The sequence below is a fragment of the Garra rufa genome, chromosome 17 (assembly GCF_049309525.1).
Source record: "Garra rufa chromosome 17, GarRuf1.0, whole genome shotgun sequence".
In the NCBI taxonomy this organism is placed as follows: Eukaryota; Metazoa; Chordata; class Actinopteri; order Cypriniformes; family Cyprinidae; genus Garra; species Garra rufa.
In genome coordinates this window covers 31,671,708-31,697,881 of record NC_133377.1, presented here as the reverse complement: position 1 = coordinate 31,697,881, position 26,174 = coordinate 31,671,708, and the positions used below count along the sequence as shown (strand labels likewise).

Below are 26,174 nucleotides of genomic sequence, written 5' to 3'. Positions count from 1 at the left end.
TCCAGCTTTTGAAAGCATCTGTCTAAAGCTGCTAGAATTCCTGTTTTTTGTAATCTGTCCATCACTCCATCTTGTTGTATATTCAGATTATGTGATATATTGTGCTTGGTAATCTTATTGAAAAACCAAAATATAATGAAGTGAAGAACGATTGAACAGACCTTAAGTGCCAGACGTGATCCAAGCTAAATTGAAAGCACAATTTTCTTAGAATTCCTGGAGCTAAAACTCTAAATCTAAATCACTGTGTGAACACAAACATGTTGAAATGAAGAAGATTTTTTTACTAATATGGTACAAACAATAAAAGAAACATCAAGACCTACATTTTGAATTCCCACTTATGCATGTAGGACATGATTGATAATTAATGATAAAATTACAGTCCAAAATTACATCTAGTATGCTGATCGCATGAATACAGAAGAATGTAAACTTCTTTTTTAAAGGCCTAACCAAAATATGGATCTACATTAGAAAATGAGACTCATTTAAGCGTGGTCACTGACACTGCTGCAGATGAAGAAGGTCTTCCTGCAGACGTTCTTCTCAACACATTTCATCGTTCCCGTCCCTCTCTAAAGCATCTTCCACCTCATCCAGTTCTCTCTCACAGTCCTCGCATCCCTCTCTCCCGCAACCCCCCACCAGTACCAGTCCATGAGGACTTTTTGACCCCACCATACCACCACAAGACACTTCCTCCCTGGGGCTCCACGTGGTGTTGATAAATGCACCCTTTTGGCATTGCTGAACCAGTCGGCTGACGGAGTAGAGGCTCCCGCCACCGGTTGTGATGACCTCATCATATGGAGGTGCGTGGTTGGCGGCACGGGCCTCCTCTAGACGGATCCGGGCACGGTGCTTCATTTCAATCAGGGTTTTGGTGTAAGAGTTCAGGGTGAATACAGCTGCTGCCATGCAACAGCTGAAGGAGATCCATGCCATGCTATGGAATGAGCACAGAAATGATTTGTAACAGATCCTAAATTTTGTGTTTATTAGCAGGTTGTGATTATATAATGAATCTCAAATTTTCAATGTCGTCCTAGACTTTTAGACCCTATAGTATTTTGCAGTTATGTATATATTGAAGCTAAAGGTTGGAAGACAATTATAAAATTTGGAAAATTTGAGTTGGAAGTTAGAATAAAAAGATGGAGACTCACGCAAATGACCAGCCGTAGTCCCACGTCTGAGGTCTCCAGTCTTTGGGTCCAATACTGACAGTCATCTGGAACACTGTTGTATACATCATATGTGCCACCATTCCCATCATACCTAAAATGTAGAGAAGATATTGTTCTCCCTGTAACATACTGATTAAGAACCTTATTTCCCACACTCCCAAACCTCACAGAAACTCACCAGACAGCACAGTGCAGATGGCTGCAAAAGCATTGATCTTGAGCGCATACATGTCCTTATTCAGACACAAGAGCAGCAATTCCACCCACATCAGAAGAAAACCCATCGCCAGGAGGCTGATGTATGCAAACTCTGATATCACTGAGAGCCACAGAACTCCTACAGAATATGAAACAGAATCAGAAACGAGCTACAGTTGAAGTCAAAAGTTTACAGCTTGCAGAATTTGCAAAATAAGAGGGATCATACAAAATGCATGTTATTTTTTATTTATTTAGTACTGACCTGAATGTTTGTGTATTGAAATTGTAATATTTGTAATTTGTGTGTATTTGAACCCTATCCAACAATGACTGCATGATTTTGAGATCCACCTTTTCACACTGAGGACAACTGAGGGACTCAAATGCAACTATTACAGAAGGTTCAAATGCTCACTGATGCTTCAGAAGGAAAAACGATTAAGAGCCGGGGGTGAAAACTTTTGAACGGAATGAAGATGTGTACATTTTTGTGTATATTTTTCTTATTTTGCATAAATATCATATTTTCTCATTAGTACTGCCTCACAATACTTACCCTGATATTCAAATTCAAAAAGTTTTCACCCCCTGGCTCTTAATGCATCTTTTCCTATTGAAGCATCATTGAGCGTTCATCTGTAATAGTTGCATATGAGTCCCTCAGTTGTCCTTAGTGTGATAAGATGGATATTCTCTGTATTTCATGCCAGTTCCTGTATGTAAGCTCATTCATTCAAACATCTCACCTTGTGTTTCTCCAGGGGTCAGTTCAATGAAGCTCCGACATTTCTCACCTGTGAAGAATAAGCACAGTCTTTGCCAACTGTTTCTTTGTCTATCTATCTATCTATCTATCTATCTATCTATCTATCTATCTATCTATCTATCTATCTATCTATCTATCTATCTATCTATCTATCTATCTATCTATCAAAACAGTGTGTATTATGTAACTTAAGAAACTTGCAGCCATGTTCTCTGAGTTGTGTAAGACAGTCTCTTTGTAGCAGATGTTGAGGACTGGGGTGACCCCATAGCAGATAAATAAGAGTTAAGAAAGGCCACAACAGGAAACAGATGTTCAAAGGGACTGAATCGGGACATTAGTGTCAAGAACCGCTTTGACAGTTGGTCATATGACAGTAGTTCTTTTATGTGTTAATTGTGTATTTTACTCATTTTCTTTGGATCCGAATTGAATTCCTTCCTAATTAATTGGAATTTTATATGAAGAATATTAAAATTCACCATTAAAAAAGATAATTACATCAATTAAGGTGGATTTTTTATGATTTGTAGCTTATTAAAGTCATCCTTAAGAGTTTACAGATATCAGAATGTAGTATACGGAACTATTTGCCCTTACCATCACCGTCATTGTGTTTCTCACAGGACAACCAGAAGCCAGTGTGAAAGTAACGCTGCATGTATTTGTCTTCTCCCGTCTCCCAGATGTAGTGAACCGCGTTTGCCAGATTTTTGGCTCTCATACGGTCCAGTTCCTCCTTCTGCTTGGGGGACATTGTCACATTGGAGTCTGGTTTCTTGGGGTCTGCTGTTGGGACCTCTGTGGAAAGAGTGGATGAAACTGGATGAAAGGACAATGACAGATAAAAAGAGACTGACTGCATGCTTCAGATCTATTCTGTATGATTATATACACACAAACTATAATGTTTTGCTTTTGACTAGAACTGTGCAAGTGATACTGACGGCTGTGTTGTCCAGGATCTTTCTTTTTGTGTTCACATAATCTGAAGCAAAACCTTTCATTTTGTATCCTTCATAATGTTCAGATTTAGTGATAATAAAGGGGTTAAAATGATCTGTTAGATTTGTAGAGGTTTGACCTGGAAGATTACACTACAGCAAGTACTGACCTGTAAATCTCTGATCTTTACAGTTTGAAAGTGCAGTAGGTTATTTTCAGAGGATTATGACGGTTTTTACTGTGGTTATGAGTAGTTTTACGAAAGAACACATCTGTATCTGTAAAACAGTCTGCACATTTCACACTTCTTACCAAATGTTAGTCAAGTGTAGTTATGCAATAACTAGGATTGGAGCTTATTCACAACCAATTCCATTAAAAGAAATACCAGAACAGAATGACGTTTGGTTTTATTACAGGTTCTCGCAAGTCCGACGCGAACGCAAAGTCGTACTGAAATAGCCTGACAGAGTTTCCTGCGCTATTTAATCAACACCGTAACTCAAACTTAATAGCGAACAAATGTCGTGATCAGAGCATTTAGATTCCAAAGCAATTTTAGCGAATCAAAAACACGCTACGCAACTAGCGCAGTTAAAATGATGAACATACGACTCTTGAATGAATGAGTCTTTAATGAATCAAACACATACATCACGAACATGGAAGTCCCATTTCCGAACAAAAGGCTCTGATGAGTCGGTTCTTTTATGTGAATTAAACACATGATGTTTACAACTATACGTAGATGAGTTTAGATAACTGTTGAAAAAAAGATTATCTACATTATTGGTTATGTCAGTAATATTTTAGGAATAATAAATTAAATATCCCATTTTTAATTTTTTGTTAAGTAGCTATTGTTGGCTAAGCACATTTCCCTTACAAAAAATTACCCATTGTTTTAATATAGTGAAATGTTTTTTTTTTTGGCGCATTTGTATATCCACAGTTTTACTATACCAATATGGTTAGTGTAGCAAAATCATGGTTAAATTTGGATTATTATTGTTAAACACTGTAAAAAGTTTTCACCAGTTTCAACTTAAAAACTTAAGTTTAGCAGCTGCCTTAAGATTTTAGGTTAAATCAACTTAAGCCATTTAAGCTGCCAAGTTATGTCAACTCATATTTATTGCAATAAGTTAAAATTGTAGTTTTAAGCTGATTTAACTTTTTACAGTGCATGTTTTTTTTTTTTTTTTTTTTGTAGTTACTCCATGGTTAATTTTCGTAAGGGTTCTATAACCAAACACTTCTATAAATAAAAGTGCAATGAACCCCTTCAAGGATAGACTTTTGATTTTCCTTAAAAAGTTAATGCAGCAGTTACATTTGAAGTTGGGTTGAAATTATTTTAGTGTACACTCTTAAAAATGAAGCCTCCTTATTGGTATCTATGGTTCCAGGTAAGCTTTCCATTGTACAAAATTCGTTAGATATGCCTAATATGTTAATAACACCAAGAAAAAATGTTTAATTTAACAGCTGAAAGGTTCTTTGGGTAACCAAAAATGATGGTTCTATGGCATTGCTGGCATCCCCCTTTTGTAACCTTTATTTTTAAGAGTGTAGTTACACTCCTTACCAGTTGTGTAAGGCTGGCTGTTGTTCTGTCCGCAGTTCTTCATTTTGACAGGCGACAGACAGAGAGGTTTGACAACTTTGTGTGTGCCTTCGCACCAGTATGAGGTGCAGAAGGCCAAAACAGACAGCGCTAGGGCCAGAGAGGTCAGTGAGAGAGACAGCAAAGACCGATTCCTGCGGGACAAATGCTCCAACATGGTGGAATGATACAGACAGGACCTGATACTGCAAATAACAAAGAGAAGACAACTTTCAGGTTCTAGGAAAGAAGCTACTGATGAAATCAGAGTTAGTAAAGATGAGGCGAGCGACATAAATGTGGGCAGTTGCGTGTGGGAAAGTAAGATTACTAAACCAAGAAGAAATGATTGAAATGGCAGGTCAATGTGAAAATGTCAGAAGTCAGAGAGGAGGAGTTTATATGAGCAGAAGATGCAAGGGCAGAATTAAAGGTCAATGGAAGTGAGATGAAGTTCAGAGGATTTATAGGAAATTAATGTGTGCATGTGAAAATACACTTGCCAGTGCCTTAGGTTTCCATATAAAAATGCAGTTGATCAAATGCAGAAATGGCTGAGAAGGTGTTAAACATGTTCCCTTGGTCTACGACCAACGAATGTGGCCAATACGTCCTCAAAGTCACTGGAGATGAAGCTGCCGATCACAAAGATCACAAATCTTCATGATGAATATTCAGATGTATGCTCTTGAAATGAAATTAGTCTGTACAGTCAATCAAGAATAACCTTTTTCTTCTCTTTGATTCTGCCCATCTCTCACCTGGTCTCTTTCTTGGAGAGATTAAACATTTCTGGGAATTTTGTACTTATTCCATGTCTTAATCACCAACATCCATTTCTTCGTAATCCTTCATGATCTGGGTTAATCTCTGGAAGAAAGGTACATCTGTCTCTCCAGGTCCGTCCAGAACCTTCCAAAACACCTAAAGCAACAAATCATTATCAAGACAGATTAAGTATTATGAAGTAGATTTAAATGCAAATCTTTTAATAATGTATACATAAATGTTTAATTAAATATTTACTTGGACACATGGTGAATTCAGTATATATGTTTGGAACAGAAATTTGAAAAGAAACATCTCACACAGATATATGTTTAAATAAGTATGATCACATGAGGAAAAAATGTCACCGTGTTTGCAGAAATATATGTGGAGCATATATGGCCCTTTAAAAAAAATCTGAATAATACAAAAAGTAAAGGCAAAATGCACACACATAAAAACTGCCAAATTGACATTGGATTTCCTAAAAAAAGTATGCATTATCAAAACTTATTTTATAGACAGAAAAAAAGAATTGCAACTCACCTCGTCAGCCGTGAAGACACTTCACCTCTGCGTTACTTTTATTACCTCACTGTCTCTCGCTGTTTTCTTTTATTCATTCTCAACCTCGAGTGAATGTTTATGACAAACCCACCCAGATTTCACTTAATCCACCCAAGTCCATCTGTTCCTTCGATTCTGCCTCTTTCTATAGTTCCATTCAAATCTCTCTCTCTCTTCGCCTACAACAAGGTTAGATTCACCTCCTCCATGTGAGCCAGTTGAAATAAATGGTTCTCTATAGACATACAGAGGTTATTAAACCTCTTATTAAGAAACCACAGCTAGACCCTAGTGAACTGGCAAATTACAGACCCATTTCTAATCTTCCATTTATGTCTAAAATTCTAGAAAAAGTTGTGTCTGCTCAATTGTGCTCCTTCTTGCAAAATAATAATATCTTTGAAGAATTTCAGTCAGGTTTCAGGCCCCATCATAGCACAGAAACTGCACTTGTAAAAATCACAAACGACTTGCTACTTGCGGCAGATCAAGGCTGCGTCTCATTGCTAGTTTTACTTGATCTTAGTGCTGCGTTCGACACTATAGATCATGAAATACTCATAGATCGATTACAAAACTATACAGGTATTCAAGGGCAGGCATTAAGATGGTTCAGATCATACCTGTCCGATCGCTATCACTTTGTGTATTTAAATGGGGAGTCATCGCAGCTAACACCAGTAAAGTATGGAGTGCCACAAGGATCTGTCCTAGGTCCTCTACTATTTTCAATTTACATGTTACCCCTTGGTAATATTATTAGGAAATATGGGATTAGTTTCCATTGTTATGCTGATGACACTCAACTATATATTTCAACAAGACCAGATGACACTTCTAACTTAGCAAAGTTAACAGAGTGTGTTAAAAATGTGAAAGACTGGATGACCAATAATTTTCTACTGTTAAATTCAGATAAGACTGAAATATTACTTATTGGACCAAAAAAGAGTACACAGAATCTCTTAAACTACAACTTGCAACTAGACGGATGTACTGTTGTTTCCTCTACAGTCAAAAATCTGGGTGTTATATTAGACAGCAACCTGTCTTTTGAAAATCATATTTCCTATGTTACTAAAACAGCATTCTTTCATCTTAGAAACATTGCTAAGCTACGGAACATGTTACCTGTTTCTGATGCAGAAAAGTTAGTTCATGCATTTATGACGTCTAGACTGGACTATTGTAATGCACTACTAGGTGGTTGTCCTGCTTCTTCAATTAACAAGCTACAGGTAGTCCAAAATGCAGCCGCTAGAGTCCTTACCAGATCAAGAAAATATGATCATATTACCCCAGTTTTACGGTCTCTACACTGGCTACCTATTAGGTTCCGTATCACTTACAAAATAATACTTCTTACCTATAAGGCCCTTAATGGTTTAGCTCCTGCATACCTAACTAGTCTCCTACTACGCTACAATCCCTCACGCTCCCTAAGGTCGCAAAACTCTGGACTTTTAGTAGTACCTAGGATAGCAAAGTCCACTAAAGGAGGGAGAGCCTTTTCTCATTTGGCTCCCAAACTCTGGAATAGCCTTCCTGCTAACGTTCGGGTTTCAGACACACTCTCTATGTTTAAATCTAGATTAAAGACTCATCTCTTTAGCCAAGCATTCACATAATGTATCTCATAACGTTGTACTTCAGTTACATCTGATCAAATGCACATTAATATTCTTCAGCTTGGGCTAAACTCATCATTTTTGTTTGGTTGGAAGTTGGAACAGCAGCTACGCTAATTATTTCTCTATTTGTTTCTCTGTTTCTGCCACGGGATTTCCATCCCGTGGTAACTAGGATTTACACAAGATTCAGTCTGGATTCAGAAGAAGAAATGATGCCGACCCCTCAGAGGACCGCAGATGATGCCAGCCTTGAAACAACATACAGCACTACATAATTTTCTTACAAGTTTGATCACAGCACATAATCATTGCAATTAGTGTTCATCATCTGTTTGATTACACAGTTACTGATTTTAACATTTATATCATATGTACATCGACTTAACATACAGTATTCACCACTAAATACTAAAATTACTAAATATATTGTAGTAGCCTAAACTTTTGTACAGCGCTTTGCAACGATTCGTATTGTGAAAAGCGCTATACAAATAAACTTGAATTGAATTGAATTGAATTGAATACACAGTGTCAAGTCCTCCTGAGCACATGTATTATGTCCCTTGTATAATCTTTACAGCTTTACAGACTACATTGTGTTGTCCTGGGCTGCATCCAAAACTAAGCAATTTAACTCAACAGTGCCTAGAAGTGCTCTCTTTTTCATCAGTTAAGGAATACAGTAGCTTAATGGTTAAAGGAATATGTGCTGCTAACCTAGTGGTTGCAGGTTCATCGTAACAACTGCAAGAAATTGCTCTGAATAATTTAGGAATTGCTAAAAAGAAATCATATTATAAAACTGCACTTTTTTACGAGTGTAGCCACAAGCCTTCACATCTTTTTGAACACAGTGGTGAGTCTGGACAAATATTCCAGCATTTACTGTTGATGCAATGATCCCCCTGGTGTTTAAAGCACAGTAGTGCAATGGTGGAACTCAGATGAGGTCTTTCTCAATGCTTTCAAAATTATTTTCTGTGGTAGTTGACGTACTATAGTACGGAGCCCCTTACGTCACCTGTAGAAGAAAAATAATTAATCCGTGGGGACGGTTTTGCAATTCGTTCCCTCAGTTTATAAACCGTACTCACGAATTCTTAAACTTTTCCCTCGGTTTAACAATTCGTGCCCACGGATTAACAAATCGTGCCCACGAATTTCCAATCCGTGCGCTCAGATTTTGTAAACCGTACCCTCGGATTTTGAATCCGTACCCACAAATTCATAATCCGTGCGCACGCTTTCGCAATCGAGATAGGGCCGATTGCAGAACAGCAGAACCATACGTCACAGCAGTCACACGGCAGCAGCGCCACGGCAGCAGGCTAGTGGGCGGAGTCTCCATCTGAGATCGAAAGTGGGTGAAAATAATGATCAACTTATATTTTTCTATATATTTTTAAACAGTATAAACTGAGTACAAAGCTCAAACAAAAAACAAAACAAAACTTGAGCAATAGAATGTTTTTATTTAGTTAAACTATATTTTTTACCTAATCATTTCAGTATTAACCAATTTTTCATTGTACATAATACCATGTACTATACACTATACCCATCATAAACTGGATTTTCCAAAAAATATTACAAAATCAAACAAAACGTATAGCACAGAAGGCACACATTTAACAACAATAATAACCACACATTACTCGCCTAACTAAATTAGTTTAAACCTAAAATAAATCAAAACTCTTTAAACATGCAATTAATCCAGAGGCATGATTTGTTCACACACTCATTAAGGAAATGTCCATATCATCAAATTCAAAGTGAAACATGAAGGGCTCTTTGGCCAGCAGACTCTCATCATTTGTTTCTGCCATTATAAAAGTTCATTATGTTGCTGCACATGAAATATAACGCGAATAACATTAAATAAATATTTTTTTATAAGCTTACACACTGATTATTTATAACTTAAACCCCATTTTTCTACCCATCCGTTGGTCGCGCATATACGCCATGTTTGTAGTTTTTTACACTTTTTATGCGTATTTGTAGTTCTAATCAAATCCTCGTTCAACACGCAATGTGTTGTGGGCAATATAATAGCCGTTAGAGTGCGCATTAATCCGTACTTCGAATTCTAAAGGTAAATTGTAGTAGACCGTCCGGAAATCTTTGGAATACTTTTTAGGACATACCAATTCTATTTTCGAATACTATTTAGGACGGATATTTTGTGGGACCTGATTGGGCTGCAGCAGGAGACTCCGCCCACTACCGTCTGAGCCTGCTGCCGTGGCGCTGCTGCCGTGTGACTGCTGTGACGTATGGTTCTGCTGTTCTGCAATCAGTCATTATTGTCGCAATCCGTTCCCACAGTTTGTAAACTGCTCTCGCGGATTTGTGGCCCCGCCCCCAAATTCAACCAGGACACCTGTTTAGGTGCCAGATGCATTGTGTAGCAGTGTGGGATGGGCTTCCCTTTTCTTTTCTTTTCTTTTTGGGTGGTTATCCCTTTAGGGGAGGGAGCAAAAGGGGATAATTAATGTCGGAGTATTTAAATGCATGGACAGGAAGCATTAGATCATAGCCTCTGTTATACCCATCCCTTTTCCGGTCTTCAGCGTTAAGGTAGTTGAGGTAGGTGATGGGTGATTTATGCGTGCATTCATTTGTGTGGTTTTAGCCGTTATAGTAATGTTTGTTTTTTATTGTCAAGATGTGCTGTAGCTGTTCCGGCTAAGACTTCAGTGAGTCGCGTTGAGCGCTCGTTGGAAGTTTAGGTATGCAAGCTATGGTATTACTACGCGTCTTTGTTTGTATTGTTAGTTTGAAGTGTTTCTTTTGTGCTTTAGTGAAACTATTTATGAAGGCGTCCTTACATCCTATGCTTGTGAAGTGGCGGATTTGAGTATGTATGATTCTATTATTGTTTAACATTAGGTTGTTTGGGTTGTTTGATTTTGTTGTTTTGTTTTGCAGCTGTCCGCAGTGTATTGGACGATCTACTGCGGGTCGTGCTGCTGTTTTTCATAGTTGGTTCTTTATAAACATAGCGTTTGTGTTGTTTTGCGTTTTTGGGTTTGAGTATGATGACCTAAGTTGAATAGTTTGAACTGAATTGGTAGCGTGTCCTTTATACAAAACCTACTAGTTGAGTTTGGTTTATTGCCATTGAGAAAGGACGCTACATCATTCCATCAGTCAATCCCTTGAGTCATCAGTTGTGATTTGTTTTCTTTTCTTTGTGTAATTATTTGGTATTTTGTATTTGTACTGGACCCACTAACTTTTCTTCTTTTTTTCCTAGTTTGGCTCAAGGCTGGGTGCACCGAGGGGGAGGCTAGTCACCTGGGTGGAGCACACTGTTGTGAGTTTGGAGCACCAGGGTTTGAACACCTCTTCCTATTGTTTGCTGTGCACACATGTTTGGTTGAGAGCACAATTTATTTCAGCTAGTTTGCCACCCCTAAGGTAAGCTTTAGCCTTGTCTTTTTTTCTCTAATAAATTGTTTATATATTGGTTTGTGGGGAAGGTACAAAATTTATTTTGATTATGGATGCGTAGTAAAATATTGTTCTTATTGTGAACCTTTTTTCCTATTTTGTAATAAAAGAACTTGTTAATTTAGGAAGTGTTATATTGGTTTATTTATATATATATTCTTTTCTCCTTTATTCTTTTTTTTTGAATAAAGTTCTGTTTAGCTGTAATCACGTCTCCGTCTTCTCTTTATACCATTGGACCGGTGGTCCTTATATTTCCTTGGGTGTAATTCCCAGGGTGGCGTAGTCATTTAAGGTTATCTAAAAGTATTGCCCTGGTCACAATCTGGCGTAGTCGGCAGGGTCGGTTATATAGTAAAAGCGGAGACGTGAACTCTGAAGTTGTTGTTTTTGTATGTTTTTTTTGTGTGTTTCGTTTTGTGGAATTGTTTATAGAGGTAAAAGGGAAAAACAGCAGCCGACTCTGAGCCATGGATGGCGAACTGGCAGAACTCCGAGATATGGTGGCACAACTGCGAGCCGAAAATGAACGTCTGCGTCAGGATCGGGTGGTCCTTGCAGCAACAGACTCTGTTCCGGCTCTTTGTGATGACACAGCTGTAAGGCCATCTACTAATGCTGAAGGTATTCCAACTGCTATTGAGAGACTTGTTCTTGTTCCTCGGGACAGAAAGTGTCCTATGTTCCGAGGCAGATCTGGCATTGGTATTGACGAGTGGGTCGAGGAGGCCCGTGCATGTATGCGAGCTCGTCATTTGGCTCCAGCTGAAAAAGCCTTTTTTTTGTTTGATCATTTAGAAGGGGAGGCTAGGGACGAAATTAAATTTCGTTCAGGTGCTGAGCGGGGAGATCCTGAAACAATTATTAAAATTCTACTAGAACTGTATGGTTGTTGTCAATCATATGTTGCTTTGCAAGAGGCTTTCTTTTCCAGAAAACAGCAAGAGGGGGAGAGTCTTCATGAGTTTTCTTTGGCTTTGATGGGTCTCATGGATCGTGTAAAACGAGTTGCACCAGTGGGTATGTTGAACTCTGAGGTATTGTTACGTGATCAATTTATTGAGCATGTTTGTGATGGCTCTCTTCGTCGAGAGCTAAAGCAACTAGTACGTCGTCAGCCTACGGTTACGCTGTTAGATGTAAGAGGGGAGGCTATTAGATGGGAACGGGAGGGTATGCCCGGGGGTGTTCGGGGTCGTAGTTATTCAGTTCCATCGGCCTGTGGCCTCCAGTATGGGGTTCAGGGGGGGCCTGCTACCATGCAATATGATGGTTCATTTGGGTCCGAGTTAGGGGATCTTAAAGAGACTTTGAAACAACAGCAGGATCAGCTTAATCAGTTGACACAAAGTATTGCCGTACTTCAGAATAATCAAAGGCGCACTAGACTGCCTAGAGAGGGGCCTGTCATTTGCAGGAGGTGTCAGCGTCCTGGGCATTTTGCCAGGGAGTGTGATGGTGATAGGGTTTCCTTCCGCCCTCGATCTAATTCTGTAGTTCCATCCTCTTTGTCTGTTGTTAGGCCCCCTGCTCCCCAACAGGAGTCGGAAAACTAGTGCCCACCGAACTGTTGAGCCACGGTTTGGGTGGGGCCCCTATTGGCTCTACTGTTATGAATAGTCTGAGTACAACAGCAAAATTAATGTCATCTTGCCCTCATGTAGATGTCTCTATGGGGGGAGTTAAGGTGTCTTGTTTATTGGACACCGGTTCAATGGTGTCCACGGTTACCGAGAGCTTCTTTCTGCAACATTTGAAGACAGGCCGTTTACAGGCCTGTCGGTGGCTTCAGCTTAGGGCTGCTAACGGGTTAGCCATCCCTTATTTAGGCTATCTAGAATTGGACGTGTCCCTGTGTGGAAGGGTTATACCTGGTTGCGGCATACTCGTAGTAAAAGATCTTCCGGGTGGTGTTAGTGTCCCAGGGGTTCTTGGGATGAATATCATTAGCAAGTGCTATGAGCTTTTGTTTTGTCAACATGGGCCTGCTTTATTTGAGTTGCCAACAGTGTCCCAAGCGCCGGGTCCAGTACTTCAAGCCCTTCAGCGATGTCATCAGGCAGATGGTAGTCCTCCACCCGACTTGAGGAGTAGTGTGAAACTATGTCAAGGGAGGGTTCAGCGTATCCCAGGGGGTGTGACTAAGTTTGTTGCTGCAACTTGTTCAGACCAGTTTTCTGGTGGTTTTGCTTTATTTGAGCCTCTAGACTCTGGTCTGCCTGGAAGCTTGTTAGCTTCCCCTGCTTTAGTTAGGGTGTTTAGGGGGACAGTTTACATTCCTGTAGTGAATGTTGGTACCACTGACATTGTGCTTTATGCTCGCACACAGTTAGGTCACTTATGTAGCGTGGATGTGGTTAGTCTGCCTAAGGGAGTAGCTGAGTTGAGGGCTATTGAAGCTGCTAGTTCTTCTCCTAATCCAATTTTAAGCCAAATTGATGCTCTTGATTTATCTGGTGTTACTAGCGAGGATAGCCATCAGGTTAGGACGTTGCTACATAGATATCAGTCTGTGTTCTCTGCCCACGAGGGTGATTTAGGCTGTACCAGTCTTATATCACATGAAATCCTTCTGTTAGACGAAGTTCCTGTTAGGCAACGTTATAGGCGCTTGCCGCCATCAGAGTACGAGGTGGTTAAAGCCCATATCGATCAGTTGCTTGAGGCACAGGTCATTAGGGAGAGCTGCAGTCCCTATGCTTCCCCCATTGTGTTGGTGCGAAAAAAGGATGGTAGCCCTCGTCTTTGTGTGGACTACCGCCAGTTAAACCAGAAGACTCGCAAGGACGCTTTTCCTTTACCTCGTATTGAAGAGTCTTTGGATGCACTCTCTGGGGCCTGCTGGTTTTCTACTCTTGACTTAGCCAGTGGCTACAATCAAGTTCCGGTTGCTGAAAAGGATAAGGCCAAGACTGCTTTTTGTACTCCGTTTGGACTATTTGAGTTTAACCGTATGCCGTTCGGTCTCTGTAATGCCCCTAGTACTTTCCAGCGTCTTATGCAGCGTTTGTTTGGGAAACAACATTGTCAGTCTCTCTTGCTCTATCTTGATGATGTGGTGGTATTTTCTTCTACCATTTCACAGCATCTTGAACGACTAGAGGGGGTACTGAGCCGACTGGAGCAGGAAGGACTTAAAGCCAAGCTGGAGAAATGTGCCTTCCTTAAGCAGGAGGTTGGCTATTTGGGACATGTGATTTCCAGTGCTGGTGTTTCTACCGATCCAAAGAAGATTGAAGCGGTGGCAAAGTGGCAACGTCCAAGCCATGTGTCCGAGCTGCGATCGTTTCTAGGGTTTGCCAGCTATTATCGTCGCTTCGTCGAGGGTTTTTCTAAATTGGCAGCACCCCTGCATAAGTTAGTGGCTGAGTTGGCTGGTACGAAGTCTCGAAAAGGGACTGGACGAGACTTTGCGGTGGCATGGACGGAAGCCTGTGAGCAGAGCTTTGAGAGACTGAAAGCTAAACTTATTTCTACCCCAGTTCTGGCTTATGCCGACTTTGCGTTGCCTTTTATTTTAGAGGTAGACGCTAGCTATAGCGGCTTGGGGGCAATACTGTCACAGGAACAAGAAGGTAAGGTCCGGCCGATAGCATATGCGAGCCGCGGCCTCCGCCCACCAGAACGTAATATGATAAACTACAGCTCAATGAAGTTGGAGTTCTTGGCTCTGAAATGGGCAGTCACTGAAAAATTTCGTGAGTACCTTTTGGGGCATAAGTGTATAATTTACACTGATAACAATCCGCTAAGCCACCTCACTTCTGCCAAGTTGGGAGCAACCGAGCAGCGATGGGCAGCCCAGCTTGCATGTTTTAATTATGAAATTCGCTATCGATCTGGCCGAATTAACAAGAACGCTGATGCTCTCTCTCGGCAGTATTTACCAGCTGTTACTACCACTCCTGTCCCAGAGCCTCTGCAGCAGGCTGTGGCTTTACAACAGCAGCCTCATGTTACTCAAGCTGCCATTTGTGTTTTACCTCATCACTCTGCCTCTGATATGTGTTCTCTGCAGTGGGCTGATCCGGATATACGAGCTGTGATAATCCTTCTGAGACAGAGGAAGCGCCCTAGTTCATCGGCGCGCCAAGCACTATCCACCTCGGCTCTGGCTCTGCTGCGCCATTGGGATCGTCTAGTAGAGAGGAATGGCGTATTGTATCGTCGGATTCTTCGACCTAATGGTGGTGAGGAGGTTTTCCAAATAGTTCTTCCAGCCTCTTTGAAGAAGGATGTACTCACTCAGCTACATCAAGATCATGGACATCAGGGGGTAGAGCGAACGACAGAACTCGTCCGCCAGCGTTGTTTCTGGCCCGGAATGACTGCTGAGGTGAAGCGCTGGTGTCAAGAGTGTGAGCGGTGCCAAGTTGCTAAGGATACTAACCTCGCTGTCCCTAGTTTTATGGGGCATTTGTTGGCCTCGCGGCCTAACGAGATTCTAGCCCTGGACTTTACAATTCTGGAGCCTACCCATCATGGCCTGGAAAATGTGCTGGTTATGACTGATATCTTCAGTAAATTTACTTTGGCCATACCCACTCGGGATCAGAGGGCCTCTACTGTGGCCAAGGTCCTTGTGACTGAGTGGTTTTGTAAATTTGGGGTGCCTGGCCGTCTCCATTCTGATCAGGGTCGCAGTTTTGAGAGCAGTCTTATTCAGCAATTGTGCCAGCTGTATGGAGTTACACGGACTCATACAACACCTTACCATCCAGCTGGTAATGGACAATGCGAACGGTTTAATAGGACTATGCATAATTTACTGCGTACGTTACCTGTTTCAAGAAAGCGAGACTGGGCCTCCTGCCTTCCCCAGTTGGTGTTTTGTTACAACACCACTCCACATCAGTCAACTGGCGAGTCTCCACACTTTCTTATGTTCGGTCAAGATCCTCGGTTACCAATAGACTTCTTGTTAGGCAGAGTGCAGGAGTCTGAGGTTGGCACTGTCCATGACTGGATTCGAGAGCACCAGGCCCGTCTACAAGTTGCATTTGAAGGGGCTAGGGAGAGACTGATGAGTGCTGCCTCTCGCCGTAAGGATCATCACGATCAGAGGGTGAAAGAAGATCCGCTATATGAAGGCCAGCGAGTGTATCTACGGAATTTTGGAGTAAAAGGCCGCCATAAAATTCAAGATCATTGGCGTTCTGATGTATATCAGGTGGTTAAGGCACCTAAAGACAGAGGTGCTGTGTATACGATTGCACCTGTGAATGATCTCGGGAAGATTCGACACGTACATCGGACTATGTTGAAGGCCCAACTTCAGCCAGAGGCTCGAGATATTGGTGAGGCTAACTTGTCACCAACAGCTGAACTATGCCAAGAAGATGTTAGCCGAGAAGATTTTAATGACGACCTGTTTTTAGTATCTACCAGCATGGATGGTCTTGTCACTTCTAGTAGTTTTCCAGTGTCCACAGAGAGTCCAATACCGTGTACAGTTAACGCGGAGGTTCAGGAATCAAGACCATCGACCTCCCTTCCTGATCAGCCTGACTATCCAGTCCCAAGCTTGTATACAGTGACCCAAGCCCCATTGCGACGTACGGCACGTTCGACAGCAGGGCAGCATTCAAACCTGCACCATCTTCCCCAGGCAGTGCGGGGGGTTGCTAGTGGGACTGTCCTCTCTCCTAGGCCGGTGTCGCAGGCAGTTTCTGTTTTGTTTAGGCCCTGGAACTAGTTTTATGATGTTTTAATGGGCTACCCTATGTTACTCTTCTTGAGGTCAGCTTATCGTCGGGGCGACGAAAAGAAGAGGGGGGATAGATTGTAGCAGTGTGGGATGGGCTTCCCTTTTCTTTTCTTTTCTTTTTGGGTGGTTATCCCTTTAGGGGAGGGAGCAAAAGGGGATAATTAATGTCGGAGTATTTAAATGCATGGACAGGAAGCATTAGATCATAGCCTCTGTTATACCCATCCCTTTTCCGGTCTTCAGCGTTAAGGTAGTTGAGGTAGGTGATGGGTGATTTATGCGTGCATTCATTTGTGTGGTTTTAGCCGTTATAGTAATGTTTGTTTTTTATTGTCAAGATGTGCTGTAGCTGTTCCGGCTAAGACTTCAGTGAGTCGCGTTGAGCGCTCGTTGGAAGTTTAGGTATGCAAGCTATGGTATTACTACGCGTCTTTGTTTGTATTGTTAGTTTGAAGTGTTTCTTTTGTGCTTTAGTGAAACTATTTATGAAGGCGTCCTTACATCCTATGCTTGTGAAGTGGCGGATTTGAGTATGTATGATTCTATTATTGTTTAACATTAGGTTGTTTGGGTTGTTTGATTTTGTTGTTTTGTTTTGCAGCTGTCCGCAGTGTATTGGACGATCTACTGCGGGTCGTGCTGCTGTTTTTCATAGTTGGTTCTTTATAAACATAGCGTTTGTGTTGTTTTGCGTTTTTGGGTTTGAGTATGATGACCTAAGTTGAATAGTTTGAACTGAATTGGTAGCGTGTCCTTTATACAAAACCTACTAGTTGAGTTTGGTTTATTGCCATTGAGAAAGGACGCTACATCATTCCATCAGTCAATCCCTTGAGTCATCAGTTGTGATTTGTTTTCTTTTCTTTGTGTAATTATTTGGTATTTTGTATTTGTACTGGACCCACTAACTTTTCTTCTTTTTTTCCTAGTTTGGCTCAAGGCTGGGTGCACCGAGGGGGAGGCTAGTCACCTGGGTGGAGCACACTGTTGTGAGTTTGGAGCACCAGGGTTTGAACACCTCTTCCTATTGTTTGCTGTGCACACATGTTTGGTTGAGAGCACAATTTATTTCAGCTAGTTTGCCACCCCTAAGGTAAGCTTTAGCCTTGTCTTTTTTTCTCTAATAAATTGTTTATATATTGGTTTGTGGGGAAGGTACAAAATTTATTTTGATTATGGATGCGTAGTAAAATATTGTTCTTATTGTGAACCTTTTTTCCTATTTTGTAATAAAAGAACTTGTTAATTTAGGAAGTGTTATATTGGTTTATTTATATATATATTCTTTTCTCCTTTATTCTTTTTTTTTGAATAAAGTTCTGTTTAGCTGTAATCACGTCTCCGTCTTCTCTTTATACCATTGGACCGGTGGTCCTTATATTTCCTTGGGTGTAATTCCCAGGGTGGCGTAGTCATTTAAGGTTATCTAAAAGTATTGCCCTGGTCACAATCGTATTGCATTTATTAAACTTTATTTTCTCATAGTAGGCTATATGAGACTATGCAACACTGACAAAACAGAGTTTTTAGCTTTATTTTATATTAATCTCCAATAAATTAGCTGCTAAAACACCACACCTGTGTTTTATCCTATTGGTTATAATGTAAAATAAACGCTAAAAAAAAGCCTGTTTTGTAAGTGCGGTCATGGTACCAAAATAAAATAATAAGTGAAGAGCGCTGTTCAAACGGCTTTGTTTTATTTAATAATATTTTTCAAAATATAAAATTGCCTGAATAATAATAAAAAAAAAGTATTGGAGAGGAGAAGGTAAAAAACAATACAAAACAAATAATGTACAGGTTATTTTGTCATTCCTTTGCTCTCAAACTAAATGCAATGAAACAATAGGCCTTATTTAATAATAAAATTAATAGTGCAGCATGTATCTAACTCTGGGTGAAAAGCTTATCACAAAAATCACCAAAATGAGTTATGTTAAGAATGACATTTCCAAAACTGTAAAAGGTAAACAGTTTACTGTCTTAAGTGCACTCATTTATTTAGTCTACAAATTAAAATAATAATTATAATAATTACTATTATCAGTAATATTTACGGTGAGCATTGTCACAGTGTCATGATCGGGGCTGTGGGTTTTCCCTCAGCCACCTGAGGTCGCTGTTTGCACTGCACTCTGATTCTTCACGTCTGTTTTGTCATTTGCACTGATTACTTCACACTCCTGTTTCATGTCTGCATTGTCTTTATGTTCGGTTGTGTTTCTGGTATTCTTGTTCCTGGCTTTTGACCGTGTTTCTTGTTTTGTTGAGTTATGTTTAGTCTGCCGTGTTGGCTTTTGGTTTGTTTATTTGTGTTTATTTAATAAAATCATTCTCTCCCTGCATTTGGACCCAGACCTCCCTTGTGTTAACCGTGACAGAATGCAGACATCACCTATGGGTCCAGCGGGGAGTAATTTTTTTTTTTCTCTCTGAGGAGGCGGCGGCTTTTGAGGCGGCGTCGGCCGCTCGATTCAAGGAGATAATCTACCTCCAACTGGCTGAGATGGAAGCCTGCAGGGCTGAGATGGCGCAACGGCGTTCCCGCTTTGCGGTGGGGGCGGAGTGGCTCTTCCGTGAGAAGGCGGAAGGGTCCGTTGTCTCTGTTCCTGTGACCCCACCTCCTGTTCCTGGCGCTGAGGCGTCCGCGCTCTCTGTTCCTGATGCGGCGGTGACCGCTCTCTCTGTTCCGGACGCGGCGGTGTCCACGCTCTCTGTTCCTGACGCGGCGGTGACCGCGCTCTCTGTTCCTGACGCGGCGGCGACCGCTATCTTGGTTCCTGATGCGGCGGCTACCGCTATATCTGTTCCTCACGCGGCGGTGACCGCTCTCTCTGTTCCTGACGCGGCGGTGACCGCGCTCTCTGTTCCGGACGCGGCGGTGACCGCGCTCTCTGTTCCGGACGCGGCGGTGACCGCGCTCTCTGTTCCGGACGCGGCGGTGACCGCTCTCTCTGTTCCGGACGCGGCGGTGACCGCTCTCTCTGTTCCGGATGCGGCGGTGACCGCGCTCTCTGTTCCGGACGCGGCGGTGACCGCGCTCTCTGTTCCGGACGCGGCGGTGACCGCTCTCTCTTTTCCGGACGCGGCGGTGACCGCTCTCTCTTTTCCGGACGCGGCGGTGACCGCTCTCTCTGTTCCGGACGCGGCGGTGACCGCTCTCTCTGTTCCGGACGCGGCGGTGACCGCGCTCTCTGTTCCTGACGTGGCGGTGACCGCTGACGTTCCTCTGGTGGCGGTGCCCGCGGACATTCCTCTGGCGGCGAGGCCAGTTCACGTTCCTCTGACTGCGGTGCCCGCGGACGTTCCACTGGCGGCGAGGCCAGCTCACGTTCCTCTGGCGGCGGTGTCCGCTCACGTTCCTCCGCTGCACGGGCCTGGCCCGCCATCCCTCCCCCTGATGCACCTTCCACCGTTCCTCCTCCCTCCAGAATTTTTGTTTTGGGAACGTCTGGTAGCCGTTCCCTAGAGAGGGGGTACTGTCATGATCGGGGCTGTGGGTTTTCCCTCAGCCACCTGAGGTCGCTGTTTGCACTGCACTCTGATTCTTCACGTCTGTTTTGTCATTTGCACTGATTACTTCTCACTCCTGTTTCATGTCTGCATTGTCTTTATGTTCGGTTGTGTTTCTGGTATTCTTGTTCCTGGCTTTTGACCGTGTTTCTTGTTTTGTTGAGTTATGTTTAGTCTGCCGTGTTGGCTTTTGGTTTGTTTATTTGTGTTTATTTAATAAAATCATTCTCTCCCTGCATTTGGACCCAGACCTCCCTTGTGTTAACCGTGACACACAGAGCACCTTCTCCCAAAAACAGCGCATACAGTTTCAGCTATTAAAATAGTTCTGTTTTGTATGTCATGGCAAAGTGACTATATTTCGTTTCTTTTTTTATTAAGTTCATTTAGAAAAAAGGTTTGGAGCATTTTTTGTTCTTTAAAAATAAGTTTTTATTTTTTTTTAAGTAACGATCAGGCGGCCAGCGGCAGACAGTGAGTTGATCGTGTTTGATAAATTTTGCCTTCTCAGATAATCACGACTTGGCTAAAATAAATATAGATATAGTCTCAAAAAAGTTAAAGTATAAAACAATGTAATTTCATCTAGGGATGGGGCCGATCCGATCCAGTATCGGTATCGGGTTCCGATACCAGCTTAATTAATGGATCGGAAATTTCCGATCCAACCTAGAGAAATTTCCGATCCAGAGTTATGTCTACGTACAGTGCTGTCTGCTGAAATGACTTCACAAGTGATCCCGGGCTAGGTGACATGTCTGTGCTCCAATGAGACACTGAGAGAGATGACATGCCTCCTTTCAGAAAATCTTCAGTTTGCAGGTAGCAGTTTAGCATTGAGCGTCATACATGTCCGCTGTGTGGAAATACTTTACGGTCGGAAACGCCGCAAAGACGGCAACGTGCAATGTTTGCAAAGCCGTTGTTCCGAGAGGTGGCACCTCGTGGATTTATTTAGTAGATTAACTGTTAAATATTACCCATCATAGAGTAAAAGTTTATAATTTGTAGACTTCGTGCGTGTTATTTTCTGTTTTTAACGTTGCCGCACACACCTGAAGCGAGCACGCGCACAGAGAGAGAGAGAGAGAGAGAGAGAGAGAGAGAGAGAGACGTGATTCAAACTGCGCGACAAAGTTATGTTTAAATACCCGTTGTTTTATTCTGGTAACACCGTCGGTTATGTCTTCAGTGAACCGAAACAGCTGAGAAGGAGATGCGTGCCAGTATTACGTGCATTAGGCCTTAAAGAGACAGCATCCTATAAATACCTGCAGTGAGAAGCACTAGTTATTTATCAATGAATTATTAAATTTCTGCACCTGAATACTAGTATTATTGATTTTATTAGTAACTTTATGTTGTATTCATCTACACTTGTCATTTGTGTTAGTGTTCTTGTTTTGTTACTTATTATATTAGTTCAGCTAGTTTTTGCTGTGGATTAGAAGTACTTAAAGTAAGCATTCAGTAATTAATAAACAACAAACTTTTTTTTGTTTTGTTTGTTTTTTGCTGATCCGAAAAGTGCACTTATTGCACTTTTATTCAAAATGTTTAACATTTGAAAACCTTATTTTGTTGCTGCTACACAAGCAAGAATTTACTGAATTTATGTTGATCAGATGCACATTGTTCTATTTATAGTGTGAATATTTATTTTTTATTTCAAATATTTGAAAACCTTTTTGTTTTATGCAACAAGAGTGTATATTGCACTAGTATCTAGTAACCCTGTCTTGAAATTTAAATAAATATCAATTTAAACCCTTAAAGTTGCATATTTGTTTTCAGGATGGGATTTCTGCCATTTTCTAACCTCATACTTACCTCAAGTTGCTTTTTGGGAGATACTTAGACTTGCTTGTAGAGAAGTTTGTTACAGCCTCATAAAATCAACAATAATGATAATAGTCATAGTGATATAAAAGCAAATAGAGCTCTGGTATCGGAATAGTATCGGTATCGGCAGATATCCAAATTCAGGTATCGGAATCGGATCGGAAGTGAAATAATGTGGATCGGTGCATCCCTAATTTCATCATTAAAATAATATAAATGTGCACATAACATATAGGCACATATGCAATTGTTGGTGCAGAGAGTGGAAAGTAAGCTGTTAAAGTAATACATCATTTGGAACTGTAATAGGTCTATACTTTTATTTATGTGCATCACAATAACATCAGAACAGAAAACAATCATAATACCCTTTCTATCTCAACAGGAGCAAATACATACCTCACAGACAATTACATGTAGGCCAGGGGTGCCCAATACGTCGATCGCGGTCTACCGGTCGATCGCAAAGGTGGTGTGGGTAGATCGCACGGCATTAATTAGACGTCAAATAAAGTAGACGATCAGCCAATGTAGTCAGCCAATCATCCGTCCTCACTATTAATTTTGTCACTTGATTGACGTACAAGGCAGCCAGTCTAACATCTGTCCTTTTATGACACAAATCACCGCGCATGAACGTGCATACAGCAGCGCCAAGTGGCTGATTCCATTCAGTGCAAGTCATCAGAGTAAAGTAAAGTAAAGTAATGACAAAAAAATGTACTTGTATGTAGTTGTATTGTGCAATATGGGTTCATGTAGTTATGCAAGCTACACCAACATATAAAGAATTCTCTATATATTCATAAATAAATATATGTTTTGCATTTTTATAGTAGGTAGATCATCTTTGACTTCGTCATTTTATAAGTAGCTCACAAGCCAAAAAAGTGTGGGCACCCCTGATGTAGGCCTATATCGAGAATGCTTTAAATTATTACTTAATGAAATAATAAAACAATTAATTAATTAATTGGCAATAGGACAAAATGCAGGCGGTAAATATATACACATTTCTATTAGTTTATTGTTGAAATTAACATTGTTTCATGCTTGGCCTATAGATTTTATTGTCAGCAAGTCGTGATGATTTGAGAAGGCAAAACTGATCAAACACAGGCTATAATGAACTCATTCTCTGCCACTGGCCGCCTTGTCATTACTTTAAAAAACAAAAACTTATATTGAACGAACAAAAAAATGCTCCAAACATTTTTCTAAATTAACTTATTAAAAAAACGAAACGAAATAAAGTCACTTTGTCATTTCATGCAAAACTGAACTATTTTAATAGCTGAGAAACAGTAGTAGGCTATAAGCTTTTTACGTCATAATACTTAAAATAGTAATTATTATTATTTTAATTTATAGGCTAAATAAGTGCCCAAATGTGTTTGTGTACTATTCAATTCTTAACATGTAGAATTTTGGCGATTTTATGATAAGCTTTTCACCCACAGTTAGATGCTTGTTCACTGTTAATGTAATTATTAAATATGTAATATATTACACTGCATTTAGTTTAAGAGCAAAGTAATGACAACATAACCTGTACATTATTTATTTCGTTAATTTACCATGACCGCACTTACAAAACATTCTTCTTTTTAGCGTTTATTTTACATGAATAACCAATGGGATAAAACACAGGTGTGGTGTTTTAGCAGCTAATCTATTGGAGATTAATATAAAATAAAGCTAAAAACTCTGTTTTGTCAGTGTTGCATAGTCTCATATAGCCTACTATGAGAAAATAAAGTTTAATAAATGCAATACAATGCATCTGGCACCTAAACAGGTGTCCTGGTTGAATTTGGGGGCGGGGCCACAAATCCGTGAGAGCAGTTTACAAACTGTGGGAACGGATTGCGAAAGCGTGCGCACGGATTATGAATTTGTGGGTACGGATTCAAAATCCGAGGGTACGGTTTACAAAATCTGAGCGCACGGATTGGAAATTCGTGGGCACGGTTTGTTAATCCGTGGGCACGAATTGTTAAACCGAGGGAACAGTTTAAGAATTCGTGAGTACGGTTTATAAACTGAGGGAACGAATTGCAAAACCGTCCCCACGGATTAATTATTTTTCTTCTACAGGTGACGTAAGGGGCTCCGTACTATTGTACACTTTAAAAAAATCTGGGTTATTTTTGTAACCCCAATGCTGCATTTAGCCTGTTGGGTTATTTTATTGTGTTATTTGTGAATATTTTTACCCAGGTGCTGGGTAGTTTTTATGCACTCTAAAAATTGCTAGGTTGGTTTTTTTCAACCAAAATGCTGTGTTCTATGGATGCCTGTTTCCACCAATGAATAATTAAAAAAAAAAAAAAAAAAAAAAAAAAAGGATATTGCGACTTGTTATCTCACAATTCTGACTTTTTTTCTCAAAATTGCAAGTTGTAAAGTCAGAATTCCGAGATATAAACTACCAATTCTGAGAAATAAAGTGTAAGTTATTAAGTCAGAATTGTGAGATACAAGATACAAACTCGCAATTGTGAGAAAAAGTCAGAATTGCGAGATAGAAAGTTGCAATTGCGAGAAAAAAAAAAAAAAGTCTCAATTGCGAGATATAACTTTGCAATTGCAAGAAAAAAAAGTCTGAATTGCAAGATACAAAGGTGCAATTGCGAGAAAAATTCTGAATTGCGAGATACAATTTTGCAATTGTGAGAAAAAAGTCAGAATTGCAAGATGCAAACTCAGAATTGCGAGATACGAAGTTGCAACTGCGAGAAAAGTCTGAATTGCAAGATACAATTTTGCAATTGAGAAAAAAAGTCAGAATTGCAAGATACAAACTCGCATTTGCAAGAAAAAAAGTCAGAATTGCAAGATACAAAGTTGCAATTGTGAGAAAAGTCTGAATTGCAAGATACAAACTCGCATTTGCAAGAAAAAAGTCAGAATTGCAAGATACAAACTCGCATTTGCAAGAAAAAAAGTCAGAACTGCAAGATACAAACTCGCATTTGCAAGAAAAAAAGTCAGAATTGCAAGATACAAACTCGCATTTGCAAGAAAAAAAGTCAGAACTGCAAGATACAAACTCGCATTTGCAAGAAAAAAAGTCAGAATTGCAAGATACAAACTCGCATTTGCAAGAAAAAAAGTCAGAACTGCAAGATACAAACTCGCATTTGCAAGAAAAAAAGTCAGAACTGCAAGATACAAACTCGCATTTGCAAGAAAAAAAGTCAGACCTGCAAGATACAAACTCGCATTTGCAAGAAAAAAAGTCAGAACTGCAAGATACAAACTCGCATTTGCAAGAAAAAAAAGTCAGAACTGCAAGATACAAACTCGCATTTGCAAGAAAAAAGTCAGAATTGCGAGATACAAACTCGCATTTGCAAGAAAAAAAGTCAGAATTGCAAGATACAAACTCGCATTTGCAAGAAAAAAAGTCAGAATTGCAAGATGCTAACTCGCATTTGCGAGAAAAAAGTCAGAATTGCGAGATACGAAGTTGCAACTGCGAGAAAAGTCTGAATTGCAAGATACAATTTTGCAATTGAGAAAAAAAGTCAGAATTGCAAGATACAAAGTTGCAATTGTGAGAAAAAAGTCTGAATTGTGAGATACAAAGTTGCAATTGCAAGATACAAACTCACAATTGCGAGATAAAAATCTCAATTGCGAGAAAAAAAGTCAGAATTGAACTTTATTTCTTGCCATTTTCAGTTTATATCCCGCAATTCTGACTTTATATCTTGCAGTTCTGACTTTATAACTCACAATTGTGCATTTATATCTCACAGTTGTGAAAAAAAAGTCAGAATTGCGAGATACAAAGTTACAATTGTGAGAAAAAAGGTCAGATTTGCAAGGTACAAACTCACAATTGCGAGAAAAAAGACAGAATTGAACTTTTTCTTGCAATTTTTAGATTATATTCCACAATTCTGACTTTACATTTTTGAATTCTGACTTTATAACTCAGCAATTGTGCATTTATATCTGACAGAAAAAA

General features: G+C 40.4%; 1 protein-coding gene across 1 annotated transcript; it reads right to left on the bottom strand.

The window, feature by feature from the left end:
- Window positions 1-263: 263 nt before the first annotated feature.
- On the bottom strand, window positions 264-7,520 carry LOC141289769 (germ cell-specific gene 1-like protein). The gene is made up of 9 exons (XM_073821950.1): window positions 6,023-7,520; window positions 5,470-5,632; window positions 5,212-5,343; window positions 4,691-4,914; window positions 2,758-2,958; window positions 2,138-2,185; window positions 1,369-1,527; window positions 1,170-1,281; window positions 264-949 (listed from the first exon to the last, which is right to left on the bottom strand). Exons 4-9 carry the CDS (start codon window positions 4,884-4,886, stop codon window positions 550-552), a joined length of 1,116 nt encoding a protein of 371 aa, XP_073678051.1. The 5' UTR covers window positions 4,887-4,914; window positions 5,212-5,343; window positions 5,470-5,632; window positions 6,023-7,520; the 3' UTR covers window positions 264-549.
- Window positions 7,521-26,174: the final 18,654 nt, after the last annotated feature.